The sequence below is a fragment of the Olea europaea genome, chromosome 8, assembly GCF_002742605.1.
Source record: "Olea europaea var. sylvestris chromosome 8, O_europaea_v1, whole genome shotgun sequence".
Classification (NCBI taxonomy): Eukaryota; Viridiplantae; Streptophyta; class Magnoliopsida; order Lamiales; family Oleaceae; genus Olea; species Olea europaea.
Window position 1 is genome coordinate 19,556,785 of NC_036244.1, and position 22,286 is coordinate 19,579,070.

At 36.3% G+C, this 22,286-nt stretch overlaps 1 protein-coding gene across 1 annotated transcript; it reads right to left on the minus strand.

Annotated features, from left to right (window-relative positions):
• Positions 1 to 1,366: 1,366 nt before the first annotated feature.
• On the minus strand, positions 1,367 to 11,443 carry LOC111398407 (annexin D5-like). Its single transcript, XM_023025314.1, has 11 exons — positions 11,368 to 11,443; positions 9,677 to 9,822; positions 9,276 to 9,491; positions 7,645 to 7,861; positions 7,486 to 7,571; positions 7,073 to 7,267; positions 6,935 to 7,007; positions 5,795 to 5,904; positions 5,558 to 5,747; positions 2,928 to 3,180; positions 1,367 to 1,397 (listed from the first exon to the last, which is right to left on the minus strand). The coding sequence occupies exons 1-11, from the start codon at positions 11,441 to 11,443 to the stop codon at positions 1,367 to 1,369; spliced, it is 1,593 nt and encodes a 530-aa protein (XP_022881082.1).
• Positions 11,444 to 22,286: the final 10,843 nt, after the last annotated feature.

Sequence of the window (22,286 nt, forward strand, 5' to 3'; positions counted from 1 at the left end):
GATATTCTCGAAACCTGTATGGTTGAGTCTTAGGACAATCTCTTTCTCTCCTATCCTTCCTTCTTTCGGGTTGAGGATTCCTATCCGACCTTTTTTCTTTAGCCGTGTTGCTAGGGTCAGGGTTACATTTGGCTTCCTCTTGATTAGAGGTTGCCTCCTTAGTACTTATGTATTTCTCAGCTTGTTTTAGGAGCTCATGGTAAGTTCTAGGTCCATCTTTGTGCACTGACAACCAAAATCTCATTCTGGGCCTCAGCCTAGCGAGTACGGCCATGAGTGCGGCGTCATTAGATATCTTTTACACTTGCATGGATTGCTTGTTGAATATGCTTAGATAGCTTTTGAGGGATTTTCTGTTTCCCTGTTTGATGCTCACTAACTGCTTCTTGGGTGTAGTCCTAGCTTTAGAGCCCATGAACTGGGCCAGGAATACTGTGGCTAGGTCGTTCCAATTTTTTACTGACCTCAGATGCAATTTCTTGAACCATCTTTGAGCTTTATCTCCCAAGGTCAGGGAAAAAGCTCGGCACATGATGACATCACTTGCTCTCTATAGTTCATCCATGAGGTGTACTTATCAAGGTGGCTAAGAGGATACTCCTCTCTTTCGTACGCGATCATCTGTGGAATCTTCAATTTTTCAGGCAATAGTTCGATAAGGATATCTTCAGTGAAAGGGGAATGTCACTTGGTGAGGTAGTTTTCAATTCCATCTTTGTTTTTACCCTCCAGGTCAGCTATGCGTCTTTTAAGGGCACTCATTTCGGGTTCTGCCTACTCCAGAGGACGTTTTAGGTCGGGTTTAGCATGTCTTTGCATACGGGTTAGCGAGCCCTGTGCTCCCAACCTATCAAACACACTGCTAGTCCTCCTAGCGACGGGCTCCATTGCAGGGGCCTGGCTCCTGACTTCGTCAGATCGACTTCTAGAAAGTTCTCCCGGTGAGAAGTTGAGGGTCCTCCTGGTGGGGGACATCCAACCCTTGTTCTCATTGGGGATTCCACCTCAGTGTCTAGTGGGCTTAGTTTTGTTCCAATCGGCCAACTCCATTTGTCAGCTTTTCTAGAGCTTCCCTCATAGCAGTCATTTGTGGATTGTTTGTTTGGTTTTGGTCGTGCCGCCTTGAGAAACTTGGCGAAGTATTCGTCTCATAAGGACGAGTAAGAGATTGATTTCTTGCACTAGAACTATGACTCATGACTCGTATTTTTGCATGGGGCTATTTTTCACAAAACAAGGGCCCTCCTTTTAGTGCCAAACTGTTGATGTCAAAATTTATAGATAGTAATCTCAAGTCAACTTTAAGAAAAAAGTTAATCTTTCCCAATTATGAGAAAGGTTTAGATGTGTTTTTTAGGGGATCAAATCATATATCATGTGTCTTCTTTTTAATTCCCCTGCCATTAAGAAGACCATTTCTCAGCTATTTATACATGACTACAACTAAAATTACATTAAATCAAGAACAGGATTGAGCTCGAAAGTCGGGTCGAAGAATTCTCCTATGATTGGCCGATGAGGCCGGTGGCCATGTGTCAATTTTTTTCTCAGGCAATGATGACCTATATATGATTTGAAGGTTTGAGGCCTCAGATTGGTGGTTTTGGATGGTGATGACATCACTCTCTACAAGTGTAAATGATTGAGATGGTGACGTGACAGGAGATAATCATGATGTCTCTTGAGATTACAGCGATAGTGTGCCCAGCTCAATTCTATTACCGAACTCACATCTGCCTAAGGTGGGGGCCTGCAAATGACTTATCATGAGATCTGAGTTCGGGGTCAACAGAAATTAAATCATCACATCAAATCAACGCTTTTCCTTCAAATCAAGCATTAAATGCTACTAAAAGTGTGTCATTAAGGTAATTTGGACTTTTCACCCCAAAAAGTGACAGTTTTGCTCACGTAAAGTGAAAATGATAAATTTTTTGGAACTTTCATTTTTCGTCACATTTTTGTAAATTCCCCTAAAAAAATGGCCTTATAACTTTTGATCCCTTTTAAAGAGAAATAAATTCCTAAATGGAATATGCATGAGATTATACCCTTGTAATAAACCTACATTGATATATTTATATATTATGCTGTCAAAACTTAGCTTACAGGCAAAGTAGCCAATCATTGCAAGCTACAAAGTCCTTGTTTGACAATTATTATTTTCAAATTCTTTTTAAGTACTTATTTTAATCACATTTACACAATAAAACATTTTGCATATAATTAATTTAAAAAAATTTCATACTTTTTAACTACATATTCCTAAAAATTACTATCAAAAACTATAGTTTCCCCAAATTATAGTTGTCAAATAGGGCTAAATAAGAACAATGCTGCAAGTACAATGGAGTTTCACAATTTATTTTTGCCAAATGCCAAGAATCAACATTGTATTGATCTATTTTTTTCATCATCCAATACAAGAATGTCACCGCTATCCATGTGAAACTCCCCTATACGTATTGCTTTTTTCAATAAATAAATAAATAATTAAAGTAGCCAGCATTGCATTAGAATACGCTAGTTTTGGGTAGGGGTGGGAAAACGAGTGGAGTCACTTAGTTCATCCCGACTTGGTCTATGAACGGATCAAGCTCATTTTGATATGAGTGATTCGTTGGGTCAAGTCGAGCAGAGTCGTGATTCGTTGGGTCAAGCCTGCTCGACTTGACCTATTGCCACCTCCTTTTTTTGTATTTCTACAAGAAATCTAATTTATATGTCTTTCGGCTAAGAATATGATTCTTCTGGATGAAGAAACAAGAATACCATTACCAATATTTTTGAAATATAAAATTTTGAAAAATCATCACCTTATAATTCATAAATTGCGAAAATCAGTAGTGGAAGGCATTTAACGTAGAAGTAAAAAAAATAGGTAACTTATGAAACACACGGAGATAACTCACTATATTATATTATACCAGGTATGCAACTCGAGGTTGATTATAAGTTCCTTTCTTCCCCAATCTTCGACCACCAATATATTAAGGGAGCCATTTGCTTTTGTCGGATGTTCAAATCTTTGTAGCTCGGCATTTCCATAGATAATGAAAATTGTTCCTATGATCATACAAATAAATATGAATAGGTCATTCTTTATAGCCATCGGATCGATCAGATTGAGATTAGTTGGCTCGATAGGATGTACAGTGTCGAAGGGAGGACGGAGAATTCCTAGAGAAAAAATGAAAAGATATGAAGGCAGCTTCCTTGTTGAGGCTCTTGTCTTATATAAGCATAGTTCGTAGAACAGGGTAGGCTTGTCTAGTTGCGTTGCCTCAGTCTAGAGATAACACTCTCTTAAATATAGGTTTGGTCCCTAAAGTTGTAATAAAATCTCAATTTGGTCCTTCACATTTATTTTGTTCTAGATTAGTCACTAAAGTTTGCTAAGTCCAAATTTGGCTAGTCTTTTAGTGAATTTTACATGAAAACCTACCTACATGTTGTTAGTCATTGCGTACTTATTGGATGCTAGTTTCATTGCTAAACATGCCTTAATCTATGTAAAAATGAGATAATGAAATTGTGAAGCTCCTTTTGATCCATGTCAAATATTAAAATTATAATAAGTCATAAAATCAACTGGAAGTGAAATAAATTCTGTCAATTATTGTTATAGCACAAACTAAGGTTGCACTTAATGGAATTAAGCCCCTTTTTGGCTCCCTTTAAAATTATAATCTACTTTTCTTAATAAAATATTATTATGCGTAGATTCAAAATATTTTCTTCCTTTAGCATAACCCATTACTACATAGCAGTGGTGTTCTAAAAGGCGTAATGGGTGGCAATGCGTTGACCCCAAGCTAAGGAGTAGGCGAGATTAGGTGAGGCAAATGCGTAAAAAAAAATATTAAAAAATGTTTTGCTTATTTTAATAATATTTTAAAATTTTAATCAAAAAAATTATATAATAATTATTAATTATACGTACTAAACATCCAAAACAGATTTATAGGAACTTTATACTTTTTTTTTTTCAAATTTTATAACAAAAGATAAGTTCCAAATTTAAACAAATATAGAATAAGAACTTAAATCCTATCCAACTCTTTATCAGACTCCATTCAATATCATCATCTTTATCTAATTCGTCCTCTGTGTCCTCTGATACAAAATCCTCCTTGTCGGTAATGTGGTTAAAAAAACGGGTAATACACACCTTGGAGCAATTATGCGCGCCAAGGCATGAATTATCTTTCGTCGACTGCTAAATTAAGCGCTTATCCCCCTTTGCTTGGTGTTTTCAATGCGCGTCGCTCCTAGGCACGCCTTTTAAAACATTGCATAGCAGTGATGTGATGTACCAACAAAGTAATAAGATTGAATTGTTGAAATGTTTTAGTAACTAATTTGGATTAAGACTAATAAATTTTAAGAACCAATTTGAAATTTCGATACAAGTTTAGAGACCAAGGCTGACAGCCTCCCCATTTCTTTAGCATAACCCATTACTACATAGCTGTGATGTGATGTACCAACAAAGTAATAAGATTGAATTGTTGAAATGTTTTAGTAACTAATTTGGATTACGACTAATAAATTTTAAGAACCAATTTGAAATTTCAATACAAGTTTAGAGACCAAATTTAATTTTGAACCCCATTAAATGATTTTGTTTTGGGCTTTTTGATGTACACACTAGCTCGGAATATTCTTTCTATATAAAGACCCATTAGAGATGGAATATGCTCCTTTGCCATATGAATGGTGACAGAAGCACGGATTGATTAAAGATTGCATTATTAGATGCAAGTATTATGCTATTTGTACAAAGTAGATTTATAAAGTTGATTGACAAGATACAAGTGTTAGTAAAAATCAGGTCGTTGATTTTTAATAATTTAAAAATTTATTTTTGAAATGATTGGTGTAGATATTACTTTGTAAACAAACTTTGTACATATAGCATAACTCTATATGCAAAGCCAACAAGATGATGTCGGGTCCGATCAAAAAAGGGAAAAGTAGAACCCGAAAAAAGGAAAAAATAATATAATCCAGCTATTCATCTAAATATTTTAACTATGGAAAAATTTCATAAGTGAGAGATTAAGTATGGTAGATTTCAAAATTAAGAAAACAAGTTTCAAAATTCAAAAATCAGTTTTTTATTAAAATATATTTATGATTTAATTATTTAATTAATTTAATATATTTAGGTCACAGTTATCTAATTAATTAGTTACAGATTAATTTTTAGTCACAACTTCTCAAATTATTAGTCGTAACTTATTTCTCGGTCACAGATCGAAAATTTTATAGGTCACAGAATATTTTTCGATCATGAATCCAAAAATTTTACAGGTCATAGATTATTCATCGGTCGCATATTCAAAACTTTTATTGATCACAATTCATTTACTCAATGCAAATTATTGAATTAATTGGTCACGATTAATTTTTCGATCACAACTTAATCAATTGTGAGTCACAGGCAAAATTTTCAGGTCGCATATCCAATTACGAGTCACAATTGAGAGTCACAGGCACAATTACAATTTTCAGCACCACCATCATCGTTGCCACCGCATCGAGCAAAACCCACCCCAAATCACATCCACCCATTTCCTTAAATTGCCACCGTAAACGCCACAACCAACACAGCCAACGTCACCCATTTCCACAACCACCGCATTCACCACCACAATTGAGTCAAACAACTTATTGGTCATAGACACTATTGATCCATTCGACCGACGCCGTCGTTGTCGCCACCAACACCATGCATCCACCGCCTACACCGCATCCAGCAACAAAAAAAAAAATCAACACCACGATCTACACCGCTATAGCCACAATCTGCGCCATCACTGCCACGATCTGCACCGTCAACCCCACGATCTGCAGCCGCACCATTGCGCTCTGTAAGCTTTCGGCGACACTCACACACAACTACAGCCAGATCATACACCATTGCAACACCTCAAACAACCCACTACAACACTTCAAACAAACCACAGCCGCCACCACACAACTCACTGTGGATCTGCTGCAGAAATAGGAGAGAAGAGGAGAGGGAGAGTTGTTGGAGTAGAGAGTGGTGAGGGCGACATTGCTTCAATTGGCTTCACTCTGGCGCCGACGATTCACTTTTTATTTCCCCCTGTTGATAGTCGGTGGTTGAGAGACGAGATGAGAGAGAAATGTAGAGAGTGTGTGAGGCGAGAGAGAAATGTAGAGAGAGAAAGAGAGAGAGAGAATTTTGGAAATTAATTAAGGTTTGTGTATAATGGAGTATATATATTTAGTAAAAATTTATATTTTAAAAAATATTAATTAAAATAAAATTTCTGATTTTTGAAAGATTAAACGGCTCTTCTTATTTTAGAATTGTGAATTTTTAAAGTATGAAATTATGTAATTTCCACTTTAACTTTTTATTTTTTAACCACACTTCGACCCAAGTTTAGTTTCATTTCAACCCATTAGCTATTGAGGTTCTTGATCTTTTCTTTTCAATGCCAGCCTAATTTTTAAAACACTAATTTTCCTCCTAAAGTCTCGACCACCTTGATCGCTGTCACAAGTTAGCCCTCGTTTGGCCCCCATTATTTTAATTTATAATTTTTAGAATATTATTTTTTAAAGAATGTGTGTGAAAAGGAAAGAAAAGTTCAAGATTCACGTGTAATATTATTTTATAGAAGCTTGTGTGATTGAAAATAAGAGAAAGAAAATTATAATTTGAAATAATGGGAGCTAAACGAGGGCTTAGTTGAATTGATTTTGCCTTTAATAAGAAACTAGCACACACTTGGAAAAAAAGCATATCAACCTAAAAAGAGGCATTTAAGTAGAAATAAATAAACCATCATTTGAAAGTTTTCCAAATAGAAAAACAAATGGGAAATAACAAACAATTTTGGTACATTATTGTCATTCAATCACTAGCTTGTCACCCTACAATAACATTCCAAATTACAGTCCCACGCTAAACAGATTAACACAAAAACAAAATCAATTACATTTAGAAATTTTGCTGAAGCGAAAGCAAACTGAAAACATAACAAGTAGAGGTCATTCATGTTCTAACCTTTTCCACACTTCATTTAGGGTGAACTGCACCCAATAGAGAGAGAGGAAATATTCTGTAATGGCTTGATGTTTCTAAATGAACTGCATCAATCAAATATTTTCCGTGTTTCTTTTCGTACTCAAATTTTATGTAATGTCTATCAATCTTTGCTCGGGTCACTATTACTCTAGTAAGTGTTGTATCATCAGTTCCCATGCCCTTCATTGCCTTGTGTAGTACCTGAGTTAAGTTATAGAGAATCGTGGTAATGTTAAGTGTGACGATAGTTAGCATTTTAAAGGTGTCTAGTTTTTCCTCTAAATGCATTCAAACTGAGAAAACAAAGAAAGAACAAAAAATCAAACGCTAAAAGAGAATTACAAGTACACAAGATTGAAATTATGGGAAATAAAATATGTTCTTTTTGAGACAATGTTGTTGATAGATGTAATATTTACCTTAGCAAAGTACTTCCCAGGGTTTTCAGCACACCTTAAAATAGTCAAAAGGGCAAACTTAAAGCGTCCGGAGGTTTCACTTTTTACTGCCTGCAACAAGATGAATTATTTAGTGAACGGACATAGAAAGGCTTAAGCAAAATGACAAAAGCAGTATACCTTTTTTCAATGATCTGCCATACTTTCTATGATAAGCAGAAGAAATAGCAGCTAACTGTGGCCTGCTTCTTTCGGAGAAAATGCGTAAGAAAATCTTCTCGTCAGTCCCCAACTCCTTTTTCCTAGCTCTATAAAGAGATTTAGCATCGAACTCTGCCATTACCCAGTCAACTTCTGGACCTTTATGGCGTATTGTACTAACGCAAGCAAGCAACAACTACAAAATAGAGATGAAATAGAATGCTTGAAGAATGATACAATTAGAATATACAGGTGGTGCTAAAATAAATTTATAATAGGATTATTACGTATTAATTGAGTCGAATTATGATTTCAAGTTATGCTTTCTCATTTATGATTGGTTCTAGCATTAAGGTCAATTTTTTTGAAAGTGAACTACATTCCCTCTCAAATTGGAATCCATCTTTTAGTCTATATAGGATTCTACATTACTTTTTCTTTCATCGGATTTGAATTGTATTATTCTTGAAACATAGTTTCATTATAATTTATATGTTAAAGCCAAACTTTAATCTTAACCACACATTTTGAGGACCCACTTATTCATCATTCATTTCCATCACTTTATTATTTTAGCAACCTATAAACAAATCCAAAAAAGCACAAATTGTCTTCTAAAAGTTATTTTTGCATTTCAGGACCATATGCACAGGAGGACCGTTCACCAGTGTGAGTTTGATCTTATTCTTTTTGCAACCCATCGGCCTTCAAACTCTCATAAAAAATTTTCTCGAATTTTGATAATTTCTCATAGTTCATGCTATTATAGGATTCAGATAACTACCAGTTCTACAAAAGTTATGTCTTTGACAAGCTAATTTTAGGGGTTGATTTTGTTGAGTTTGATAAATATATCGCATTTTGTGTTCTTCTACGATTGTGGTTTTCCTCCCCTAAGAAAATCTTGTGTCTTTTTAGTTGTCTATTTCTTTACTATTTTCCGTGTGTTCGACTCAAACTTCCTTACTTTCCTAGGCTCAGCACAAGTCCTAACAGATTTCGATAAAAAGAATAGGTGGAGGGATACTGTACTGTGATTTGTGAAGTACTCTGCAAATAGACCCACGAGGAGATCGTTTCTACTATACATATTATATGGCACAATATAACCATCATAGAATGCACAAAATATGCTCATTTTGGTGGCACAGATCTAGTTTAGCTGTACCATCTGGAAAATTCTAGTTTTGAATTTAGTTGAACTATCTGGTCCTGTTTATCTAATCTTAGCAATTTAAGATCTTTCTGAAGGGAGGACATTGATCTTTAAGTGAAATTTATATGTAACAATCTCCGGCCAAATGGAAATACAATTCCTTAACAACATTACCTACTGGCACCATGAAGCTCCTTTCAATCTAACAAATTCAAGTCTTAACGAAGTAATCAACATGTCACATGAGCCAAATAAAAGGTCACAAACTTGTGTTATGGTAAAGCATATCTCATTAGAAGAATCTAGCATCAACCAAAACATGCAGTTTTAGATTACTTATGAAAAACAGGGAATTTTCCAGAACATGACTTTTAAGGGATCGAAATGTTAGTAAAATATCAAAACTGGTTCGTGCTTTATGTGTGTGTGTGAGAGAGAGAGAGAGAGAGAGAACCTTTTTGTGATCACCAGATGCTTGATTTTCAATATCATGCTCAAGGTAAGCATGAAACCACGCATAGTAAATTTGTTTAAACTGTTGTATCTGGGATGGAGTCTGTAAACGAATTACTTCAGTAGCAGCTTTAAGATCAATTTTATCCCCACTCAAGGCATTCCTAAAAATTGCAGCATCCCTTGATGTTGGATCAGGCATCCAAAGTAAGATTGCCTTTTGAAATCATTTGGGGGTAACAATTATACACCAGACTATTCTACACACAAGTAAAAAATAGATTTCTTATGTCCAAAAGATTTTCACATATTCCATTTACGATCAGACGTGTCAATCTCGCCAAGAGAAGATTGAAGATTATCATAAAGAGGGACAATATCATTGCTATATATCTTTAGTACCTTGACATCACTGCCAAGTTCTGAAGGTAGGCGTTCCCTAAGTTCTTCAGAATACATAGCTCTATATTCTTGTTCAATGAACGCACGCTGTGTTGCATCTCGATGGGCAAGGATATGAACCACCGTTGCAGTATCACATCCAAAACCTTAAAAATAAGAGTTTAGAGGCTGCAGCAATCAAATTTAGGCCAGGATAAACAATTTAAATCCCAGACAATTCTTGTATAATAACAATTCAGATAACTGAAAGAAATCTGAGTGATGGAAATTTATTGAGGAAATTCACATATAAAGCATATCTCATTAGAAGAATCTAGCATCAACTAAAATATGAAGTTTTAGATTACTTATAAAAAGTATGGAATTTTCCCGAACTGGACTTTAAGGGATCGAAATGTTTGTAAAACACAAAAACTGGTTCGTGCTTGTGTGTGTGTGTGTGTGAGAGAGAGAGAGAGCCTTTTAGTGTTTACCAGATGCTTGATTTTCAATATCATGCTCAACATAAGCATGAAACCATGCATAGTAAATTTGTTTAAAGTGTTGTATCTAGGATGGAGTAAGTGAACAAATTACTTCAATAGCAGCTTTAAGATCAATTTTGTCCCCACTCAAAGCATTCCTAACAATTGTAGCATCCCTTGATGCTGGATCAGGCATCCAAAGCAAGACCGCCTCTGAAATCATTTGGGGGTAACAATTATACACCTGACTATCCTATACACAAGTAAAAAATAGATTTCTTCAACTGAAATATGTCTAAAAGATTTTCATATATTCCATTTACGATTAGATGTGTCAATCCTGCAAAGAAAAGATTGAAGATTATCATACAGAGTGACAATATCATTGCTATATATCTTTAGTACCTTGACATCACCGTCAAGTTCTGAAGCTATTGATAGGCAATGATATGAACCACTGTTGCAATATCACATCAAAAACCTTAAAAACAAGAGTTTAGAGGCTCGTAGCAATCAAATGCAGGTCAGGATATACAATTTAAATCATAGGCAATTCAGAAAACTGAAAGAAATCTGAGTGATGGAAGCTTATTGAGGAAATTCACATATGAATAGAGAAACGAAATCCAAAATATCATTAATCAAGTGTTATGTAAAAATTGTTCCTACAATGGTTAGTTTAAATTTAGGGCCTGTTTCAGCCACATTATTCCAAAAAAATACATTCTTAAACAATGATTTGATATCATTTCAACCACAAATTCTTCAATAAAATAATATTACACGCAGATCAAAATTTTTTCTTTATTTTTTAACCACACATTTCCCATCAATACACTATTCAAGAATGCATTGTTACCAAAATAATGTCGCTCAAACACCCCCTTATTCTTTTGTTAAGAAATTATGTCGCTTTGCAGAGAAGCAGAGAAAATTTGTGCTTTTATTTTGTAGAAAACTTATAATGGTATCAAATTCTAAGATCGATTATCCAATTAAAATATTAAACTTTTTCCATTCTCAGAAAAGCGCAGAAACTCACACAAACACGAGGTGGTCAATTCAAAATAATAAAAAAACATCTAAATTGTGAAATTAAGAAAACAATACCAATTTTTTTTAGGTGATCACGAAAGAGAGAACAATTTCATTTTTCGAATCATTAAAAAATAAATAAATAAATAAAAAATAACGACGGGAAATGTAAGAAAATATTAAGAAAAGTACCCTTAAAAGCTTTGTGTAGCTTCACAGGATCATCACGAGGCGAAGTTAACACTGGCGGAATACTCAATGTTGCCATCTCTCTAAAACCCAACACAGAATTGGAGGAGAACGAGTGATATGATCTATCCCACGTACAGACAAAATTTCTTTCGAACGAGAAAATGTAAGGGCTATTCTATTCGTGTTTCAGTTTTATATTTTTGAGTTTTGAATTCATTTTGTATTTTGAGTGCTTGTTTTGAAATTCTTGAAAATGCATTCTTTTTGTCATTTTGAGGCCATTTCCCGTGTTTTCAATTTTTTCGAGTTTTGTACTGAAAACGTCCAAAACAACTGTGTTTTCTTCACAATTTTTTTCGTTTTTGAAAATTCGAAAAAAAATTTGAAAACTAGAGGAGAATGTGTTTTTACCATTTTGAAAAATCGAAAATTGAAAACGGCTCGAAAACGGCAAAGAGAACACAAATCAAAATAGAAAAGAACAGAAGCATTGGTATGCTGTAGCTAATAATGTCTATGTGGCATTTGAATCTCTTATCAAAGGTATAGAGAAAGAAAACGTGCGTAATATTTGGGGTAATTTCACCCACCAATTCAATTTTATATACCGAGTTGCATTGCATAAGTGTCACTACGAATTTCATTAAAATTCACAATTTTTATGTTTTTTCAATTACATATTTTATTAATTTCTATCAAAATTAATAAATTTTGATTTTTAATAAAACCAAATGGGACAATAGCGATGCCTAAATGACAACAACTTTTGCTTTTGATTTAGAAAGGTAACGAGTTATCAAAAAAATTTACAAAGTACTTATTTGAACGTAGTTCCTCATTTGTCCTCTCTTCTTCCATTGTAATTTCAATGATATGACAATTAATTTTTCCCACAATGACATATAGAAGACAATATCAGCTAAACAAGACTTAATGAAAATGAAATTTAAGATTGTGGAATTTTATTATTTTGTGTTGGCTCGTATGTTAGTTCAGAATCATCGTAATTGGTTCATAAACTAGTTAAAATCAATGGATACTGTTGACCTTCGAAAATGGACAACAGCTGTCATTAGAAGACAATGTACACGTGGACCTATTTTGTAGTATTTCTACTGTAAATATGAATGTTTGAAGGAAAAGAAGATAAAGGTAAGGGAGAGATATATTATGTTCTCTCTTTCATTCAGAGATCCATCCTCCTCAAATGATACAAGAATTATCTATTTATAGTGATCGGGTCGACATGGTCACAGTTAGATCTGAGCCACGTGGCTTGATTTGAGACTCTTTATGTCATGTCAACTCTACCTCATATTAATTACATTCATAGACTCTTGACAAGAGGTCAACCACCCTACAAATCTAGGTTGATTTTTCTGACACATAATAAATGGGCATGTTGCTTCAATCAATTCAGGAGACGTCCCAGCTGAACCTGCCAAAGGCCTCGGATACTCCAGGGAGTTTGGCAATAAGAGATAAACAGGGGCAGGACCACCTCGGCTGATCTCAATGTAACGAACTCAGCATTTAATCGCGACTACTTCAGATGTTGTAGTTCTTAGATAACTTGGATGATTGCCACGTGGCCATACAATATGACTAGTAACAATAGTCACCAAAGTTTATGTATAATCATTCATGTGGTACATAGAGTTTATGACTTTTTTGAAGAAAAGAAATCCATGCGGTAATGTTAGTCCCCCAAGTCTAATCGTTTAAGTATTCGTATGAGAATTTTAGTCCTGCCAAATGTGTACGTCAATAGCCACGGGAATTGAGGTCGAGGCTCATGTGCCTTGTACAAATAAGTGGCCTTTCCTTAAAGTATGTACATGGAGAGACGAAGTTTATAAATGTTGAAGTTGTTAGATATAAAATTTGAGGTGGTTTGTACCGTTGCCGAAGTGGTTAGAATTTCAATCGAAGTGGTATGCTGTGTGAGATGATTTGGGTAAGGTCTTCCGTCATTTATTACCACAGATTTTTATGCTGCCATTTGGCCTTCACAAGGAGGGCGGTGCCCCCTATCTTCAATGCGTTCCACGTGTTTTGATATGGACCATGATGCTAAAACTTCAGACTCATCGAATCGTCTATTGTGACCCGGATTTGGACGATCTAGATCTTTGAGATCTGACGGTTGAAAATGCATGTGTTTGCCTATAAAAGGCTCATTTTGTTTGAACATTCATCTTCTTGTATAAATCATGTTCTCTTGTGTCTCTATAATATGATCAAAATTATACTTGGTGGATTTTGAGGAGAGTTGGTAAAGTCTACTTGGTTTCGGACAATGCTATGGAGCGTGTAAATAGGGTGATCCTTGGGTGTAATGCATTAGATTCTTGGACTCATGAAAATAAAATTGCAACCCCCTCAATCTTCTTTGAACGCTTTAGGAACAGTGCTGAAGTACGGAGGGTCGCCCATTGCTTTAAGTGAATTATGATGCAATATGATGCGAATTCCATCCGAAGTGCCTTGAGCGGCAGTATGTGGATCCTCAAGGTTCGGTACCAACGTACCTCCCCATGAGCAGCTAGGCCGCTTCCTCTGCCAGAGTTTACTAGGTAGAGTGTATTTTAGCTGTAGCTTGAGTTTCAACATGGTCCGGTAGACCTCGTAATTGTAAAGGTTGATGTATATGGCAGACGTCCCTCAAAAGGGTCCAGCGGATTATGCATCTGATGTAGTGATTGTGCTTTGTCATTATCATACAATTATTATTATTATTATTTTGGCAAGTGCTTTATAGTGCTTTGTAAATGGCTGACTACCCCGATTGTAATGTGTTTGCAGTAATGAATAAAATTTCTACCTTTTTATGCAAATCTTTGTTTGATTTGAACTCTAAATCATTAATATGTTGTAGTTGAGGGTGCTTTGGAAGGGTCGTTCCTTTGCTGTAGTCTCCCATTTTTCTATCTTTTTATGAGCAACTTGTGCCTTTTCATGGAGGTGGTCCTTATAGTATCCAACTTACATTGTTGTTCTACTCCTCGGGCTGATTTTTACTTCTGAGGTGGACCTCTTTGAGTTCTAGCTCCTTTCGTCGAGGTACCCCTTTTGGGCTGACCTTCGTCGATATTTTCTTTTGAGCTCACATTCTGAAGTGCCTCTATAAGCGGATGCCTCTTGGGCTAATTGCTTTTATTCCTTCAAAGGAATTGCCCCAGAAAATGCCATGCATTTTGCTGAGGACTTTGACAGCGTCTTCTACGTAGCGTGGACTAGACCTGCCCATTATTCATGTATCAGACGGGTAAGGGGCCTATTTTGCCCTTTCAATTACCCATAGATGGCATCTCACATTTTCTCAAAATGTAATATGGAGAATTCCTATCATACCAGGTTATATGCCTGGCAATAGTGTGTGTAAAATGACATGTATACAGTGCCGGTAAGAATGATGCCATGGGTTGTCTAGTATACTACCCATAATGTCATACATTAGCTTTCATTAATAATAATCTCCCAAATTCAGACATAGATATTCACATAATGGAGATTTAAAAGCAAAATAACTTTAAAAAATTTCACAAGCATCTATCGTGGAAGTTGTCTGAATTACATTAAGTTTTTTATTAAGGAGGTGAAGTGTTGAAGGTGTCTATTTTGCTTATATCATGAAGGAAGCTGAGGTCCCTATTTTTAAAGTCCTTTGGCTTGTTATGTGCATATTTTTCTAAGGCAATATGGTGGATCTTGTCCCTTCGACTGACATCTTGACACTTGTGACCGTATATCTTTCAATTTCGCGAAGTTGAGCGGACAGCTCATGCTTAATCCTTTTTTCCAGTTAGTTAAAGAAGATCTGCATATTTTGGGGGTGGTTCCTTGTGGGGTTTTCCCTTATCATTTTCTTCACTTAGCAGTTCTACCGAGATGGTTTCATCTTCACCTCTACTTTGAACGAGCCTGTTTTACGAGTACATGGTTTGGTTTGAGGCTATATGTAGGGTGGGGCTATGCCTTTTTTGACCTATTGTGACCCTCCTCCTTGGATAGGGTTGAAGTCTTTAGCCCATCAACAGGAGAGTCAGCAATTACTTTTTGAGCCAAAGCTTTCGTCGGTAATATAATTCTATGAGGCTTATGCCTAAACTGCTCTGACTGGAGACATCAGTAGATCGCACTTTTCACCGCTGCTGTTGAGAGGTCAGTTCTTATTAACTGACGTTATAGGGCTGGCCTCGACAATTATATGCCTTAGTGCCTCTTTCCATAAGAGGAGCCAGTCTGAGATAGCCAAAATTGGCTCTCATCTTTTTTGGCGAGGCCTTTCGTCTTTCTCATAAGGGTAGTTTTTAAGACTATCGTCTCTCGACTACATCTTTTGGATGGGATCGAAAAGTCAACAAATCATTTTTCTATGGGGCTTGTGCCCTTGGTTCATTGATCTGTTGCAAAGGTTGGCTTGTGTTTACCAACGTCATGGAGCCCGACCCGATAATTATATGTTTTAGCATCTCTTTCTACAAGAGGACTTCACTTGGAGTGACCAGTTTTTAAGGGGACATCTCCCTTAGCTTATACATTTTCTCCTCATGTGGTCAATCTTGGTTGGCCCGCATCCGAGCTAGTGCAGCTCGTTTTTCACGTCTATTTCTAGGCGGGGGATGCATATATTTATGGGCGAATAAAGGGTTGAACAGATGTGACCGACTCAAGGAGATAGGAGGGAGTCTGATCTGAGCGGGCAAAATGCGAGGTTGTTTTTGTTTGTTTCTTGTAAGATCAAGCCTATCAAAGATACTGGCCAATCTCATTGGCGCATTAGCCCTGCTGTATTCCGATAGAAGGCAGTCTTCCCAATCATTTGGTCGATGGCATAGTCGACAACCATGTTCACATCCGCCTTTTTTATAGTAGAACAACCTCCTCGTTTTGTGAGGAGTTGGCTAATTGACCTTACATGCGCTCTAGCCGTTCTTGCATTGCAGGTTTTGTCGAGAGATGGTTCTCAAGTTTGCGGTGACAGTGGCCAACTCCCTGGCCAGCCTTGTTGCTAGCCTAAGCTAGTTCCTCGAGCCATTTCTTCGGTGGCGATCTGCGAAGATAGTTGGCAGCGGCTCCTAGATTATTAGGGCACTTCCTCTCCAAAGCGTTCTTTAATCTGTCTAGGTGCGATTTCTTCCTTTGTCGAACTCGTGGCTACCCCTTCTCGACAGATAACCTTTCTTTAGCTCTATTTTAGGGGTTGTTTTCCTTTACTCAAGGATTTAGTAGAGTTCCTTTTGAGTCGACTCTTTCAACACCTCGATTGTGCCTAGTATTACTCTTTTCCAAAAGTGTCACCTTTTGTTCAAAGGCTTTACCCCACAAGGTGCTCGTGGTTTAGCTATTCTAGGATTTTCCACAGACGATGTCAATTTGTTGACCTTCGAAAATGGCTAACAAGTGGCGTTAGAAGACAATGTACACGTGGACCTGTTTTATAGTATCTCTATTGTAAATATGAATGTTTGAGGATTAAGAAAATAGAGATAATTGAGAGATATATTATGTTGTCTCTTTTTATTCAAAGATCCATCATCCTTCAATAATACAAGAATTTTCTATTTATAGTGATCAGGTCGACATGGTCATAGTTAGATCCAAGCCACGTGGCTTGATCTGAGACCCTTAATGTCATGTCAATTCTACCTCATATTAATTACATTGATAGACTCTTGACAAGAGGCCAGCCACCCTACAAATCTAGGCTGACTTCTCTGACATATAATAAATGGGCATGTCCTATCAATCAATTCCGGAGACGTCCCAACTGAAAATAGTGTGTTTTTCAAAAAAAAAAAATGGGGCATTTCTTGAGCAAAACGACAACCGTTTACATCTAGTACAACCATTCAAAAGGGCATTTTAGAATAATGTGTTTTATGCAAAAAAATATGTGAATGGGGGCTTTAGACTAATGCTACTTGTATATAATGGTTTATATACATCCGATGTTGAAAAGATAGAGGGAATTTGGTTGAAGAAAATTTGAACTAATCATTTTTCATTGCATCATGTGTATGTAGGGAGCACCCACAGTGGGTCTTGACGTGACCCACCAAGGTTTGAATTTTTCTTTTTTTAAAATTTAATGTGAACGCATGCAATTGCAACCCAGTCGCCAATGTTGAATGTTGAAGCCACCGGAAGCTTGAAATAGAAAAAGGGTTTTAGGCTTTCATTTTTTTTTTAATAAATTATGGCCTTCTTATTTTAGCCTTTTTTTAAAAACCGGCCCATATATCCAAAGGCTTGAAACTTTGTATTGTAATGATTGCCTCCTTAACGACTAAAGAGTAAAAAGTTTGATTAGTCACCTAACTTCCCCCTGTGTCACATTGTGTTCGATGAACGTCCTCTTGCGACTGAACGGTCACCGAGCTTCCAAACTCGCCACACCATCCATCACCTGGCGTCCCAGCCATTTGAAACCGTCCTACGTGGCTTGACGGGAATCGACGTGGCAATTGGACAGCGTCAAACTCAGCCAACATGGACACAATTTCGAGCTACAAAACATGATCCTTCACTGTAAGAATAAAAATCCCCCATTGTCTCTAAATTCTGAACCCCTACCCTAAATCTATTCCCGTCAAAACTCTTCCCCAATTTGATTTACAGAGTGTCGCCGTCTTCTAAGCGACCCAAAAATCGTCCACGCACGAACCTACACCCTAGTAGGCCTGAAGGTTCTTCGACATCATGAAAGAGGTAGTTTCATGAAGTTCCATATACTGGTTGAATCTTGCTGAATCTAAGTTTGTTAACGCAATGTCAGCCTGGTTTGAAATTAGATATTGAAAATAACATGAAGTTCCATGTATTGGTATTATCTTTCATTTACTATTATTGAATTTTTCTGTAATTAATGCCGTGTAATGAGAAAGTGAATATCTTTTCTTAGTTCAGCTTTAATTCTAAGGTGGAAGAAAGCTATTTGGGTTAATTGTGTACACTAGAGGTTAATTAATTTTTTCATGGATTTTTACAGGTTATTTCACCAGGTTAGCGTCTGATTTTTAGTTGTGATGAAATGATTCTGTGTTTTTCTTTAGTTTTTTGTGTCAATTATGTTTTTGTTGTAATGAACAAGATGTAAATAGTTTTCATTTCAATAATGTGAATGCCTAAGGACCAACGGCACAATAACACAACATTAGATTCCATGAAGTCCCTCATCTAATAGAAAAATATATCAACCACCATATTTTCTATCGATACGAGATACTAGCATACTAATTTACTATTTTAAGTTTACTGGTTCAAACTTCTCATCTTTTGTGGATGTTATTAGTTTGCTAATTACATTGTACACCTTTCTTAATTTCTCACAGTTATTTCTAATTAAATAGCTCGATACGCAATTCCATTTCCCATTGAGTCAGTTAATTTATTTTTATTTTTTACTCAAGTCACTTTCTCCTATACAAGCTTGTCTAAATGATTTGAATGACCAGGCAAGGTTATTTTTTTTTTATTATGTTAGAAGCTTAACATGGTAGAGTCTAATACATTTTTAACAGTTTAAGTTGCCGATAATTTTCTAATAATTTTGATGTTTGACATTATATGATTTTAAAAAGATTTAACATGATACGTGGAATTATTCTAGGGAAGCTTGAATTGATGGAGGATGGAATAGCATGAGCCATGGTCACCAGGGCTAGGCAACAGCTGCCCAATGTTAAAGTGTGGCGACTCTTGTATAAGATGTAACTCTTTGAAATGGTTCTATTAACATCTATAACTAAAATTTTATCTTTTCAAAATTCAACAATATGATGCCTATATAATTAAAATTTGAAGCATATGGTCCAACTGCATGAAGAGAAACAGAAAATTATGCATTCCAAAACCAGTCTACTTCATTCACATCACATGATCACAAGTCCTACACCCAATTCACAATGCCAATTAACCATATAGCCAACAACAATCTACTTTATCCCTACAAAATCCATTAGAGGACATCTAAAATACATTAAAAAAATATAGACTTCATTGACAAAAAGGTAGTCAAATGAGATGTCACTCCACGACAAAATTACGCAGGCTATTTTCCATGGCATGAAGACCGTAGGGAAGTGGCTACCAAGGTGGTGCAACCTCATCAATGTGATGCAACTCATCAACAAGGGTAGCTGCTAGTCCAGATTCTAATATCCTTGTAGGCGATCCTTTTGCAACCATAGGTGTAGGCATGAATTGCATTCGATGTTTTTTACGCATGCCTAGGCTCAATTGTCCCTTCCTTCTTGTGCCCTCCATTTTACCCTGTGGAATCATGGAAAAAGAACCGAACAGTGATGATTAATATAGGCTAAATACAATTATTAATTCACATGATGAAATGCAAGACAACCAAACATGGCTAAAAGCCACAAAAAATAAACATCAGTATCTGCTCTAAAAGAAAGTCAAAGAACAAGGCAAACTACTTCGTTAATAACAGCATTTGCCATTTTCCTTAGTCCAGCATTCCAAATAAAACATTCCACTTTTATTATCACTTCCAAGTAGCCACAAAATTTATTAAAATACAAGTTAGAAGGCTATTGAAAAGGAGTTCATAAATAATAGTTAATCAACAAAACATGTATAAGTCCTTAGTTCAAAAGTTCATAACTGTCAATACCTCATAGTTCATTTCTACAAAAATATAATTGACATAATAAACTAAAGAAAAACACAAAATCGTTTCATCCAACAAAAAATCAGACTCTAAACTGGCCAAATGACCTGTAAAAATCCATGAAAAAATTAATTAATCTCTAATGTACGCAATTAACCCAAATAGCTTTCTTCCACCTCAGAATTGAAGCTGAACTAAGAGAAGATATCCACTTTCTCAGTACACAACATTAATAAAAAAGATCATTCTAATTTCAAACTAGGTCGACATTGCATTAACAAACTCAGATTCAGCCAGATTCAAGCCTTCAGGCCTGTCGGGGTGTGGGTCCGTGCATGGACAGTTCCTGGGTTACTTGGAAGACAGTGACACCTCTGCAAATCGAATTGGGGGAGAGTTTTGATTGGAATAGATTTAGGGTAGGGGTTCAAAATTTAGGAACAATGGGAGATTTTGATTCTTTTAATGAAGGATGGTGTTTTGTAGCTCGAAATTGTGTCCATGTTGGCCGAGTTTGACGTAGTCTGATTGCCACGTGCCTACCGTCCAGCCACATGAGACATTTTCAAATGGTTGGAACGTTGGGTGATGGATGGTTGGTGATCGTTCAGCCGCAAGAGGAAGTTTAGTGACCACAATGTGACATAGGGGGAAGTTAGGTGACTAATCAAACTTTTTACTCACAACTAAATTTATCACAGATAAAACCAATTTTTACCTCCTGCTATGTATCCCCAATCGACAAAGCGAAGCCCCTATCCCCAATAGGCTTCATGTAGATTTCTCGAAGAACAAAGCTTTTTTAAGTGGTATGGTGTCTCTTAGAGGTATTTTTCTTTTCTTTAGAAGTCTTTATTGGAGTGGGGAGGCTGCAAATGGGTTTGAAAACCTGTTGAAGGAATTTGTGACCTACTATTTGGAAATTGTTCTATTGAGTCTTTGGGAATCTTATGTTCATATTTGCCAATATCTTGTTTTACTCTGGTGTGTGGATTAACATTGGTTGAATCTGGATACACAATTAAAATAACAAAATATAATTTAACATTGAACAAAATTATGGTTTATGAAAATTGGAAAATTTGTCAATTTTTCACAGATTGATCAATGATTTGAGAGATACACACACACACACACATATGTATGTATGTACACATATATATGTATGTATATATACACACATGTATGTATATATGTGTGTGTGTATATATATAAGATTTACAGATTAATTATTGTGATTTAGAGTTTTTGATTTGTGAATATGTGTTTAATTAATTTAATATATTTAGGTCACAGTTATCTAATTAATTAGTTACAGATTAATTTTTAGTCACAACTTCTCAAATTATTGGTCGTAACTTATTTCTCTGTCACAGATCGAAAATTTTATAGGTCACAGAATATTTTTCGATCATGAATCCAAAAATTTTACAGGTCACAGATTATTCATCGGTCGCATATTCAAAAATTTTAATTATCACAATTCATTTACTCAATGCAAATTATTGAATTAATTGGTCACGATTAATTTTTCGATCACAACTTAATCAATTGTGAGTCACAGGCAAAATTTTCAGGTCACATATCCAATTACGAGTCACAATTGAGAATCACAGGCACAATTACAATTTTCAGCACCACCATCATCGCTGCCACCGCATCCAGCAAAACCCACCCCAAATCGCATCCACCCATTTCCTTAAATCGCCACCGTAAACGCCACAGCCAGCACCGCCAACGTCACCCATTTCCACAACCACCGCATTCACCACCACAACTGAGTCAAGCAACTTATTGGTCATAGACACTATTGATCCACCCGACCGACGCCGTCGTTGCCGCCACCGCCTGCACCGTATCCAACAAATAAAAAAATAAATCAACACCACGATCTACACCGCTCTAGCCACGATCTGTGCCATCATCGCCATGATATGCACCGTCAACCCCACGATCTACAGCCGCACCATCGCGCTCTGTAAGCTTCCGGCTACACTCACACACCACTACAGCCAGATCATACACCATTGCAACACCTCAAACAACCCAAACCATAGCCACCACCACCACACCGCCACCACACAACTCACTGTGGATCTGCTGCAGAAATAGGAGAGAAGAGGAGAGGGAGAGTTGTCGGAGTAGAGAGCGGCGAGGGCGACATTGCTTCAATTGGCTTCACTCTGGCGCCGAAGATTCACTTTTTATTTCCCCCTGTTGATAGTCGGTGGTTGAGAGGCGAGACGAGAGAGAAATGTAGAGAGTGTGTGAGACGAGAGAGAAA

Excerpts from the sequence above, each read along its gene's own strand:
- LOC111398407 (XM_023025314.1), bottom strand. The coding sequence starts at position 11,443 with ATGGCAACATTGAGTATTCCGCCAGTGTTAACTTCGCCTCGTGATGAT. Across the intron at positions 9,492-9,676 it reads AACTTGGCAGTGATGTCAAG|GCAATCTTACTTTGGATGCC; the intron begins GTACTAAAGATA and ends TGATTTCAAAAG. Across the intron at positions 7,008-7,072 it reads CTCTCTCTCTATTGGGTGCA|TTTGCTTTCGCTTCAGCAAA; the intron begins GTTCACCCTAAA and ends TTATGTTTTCAG.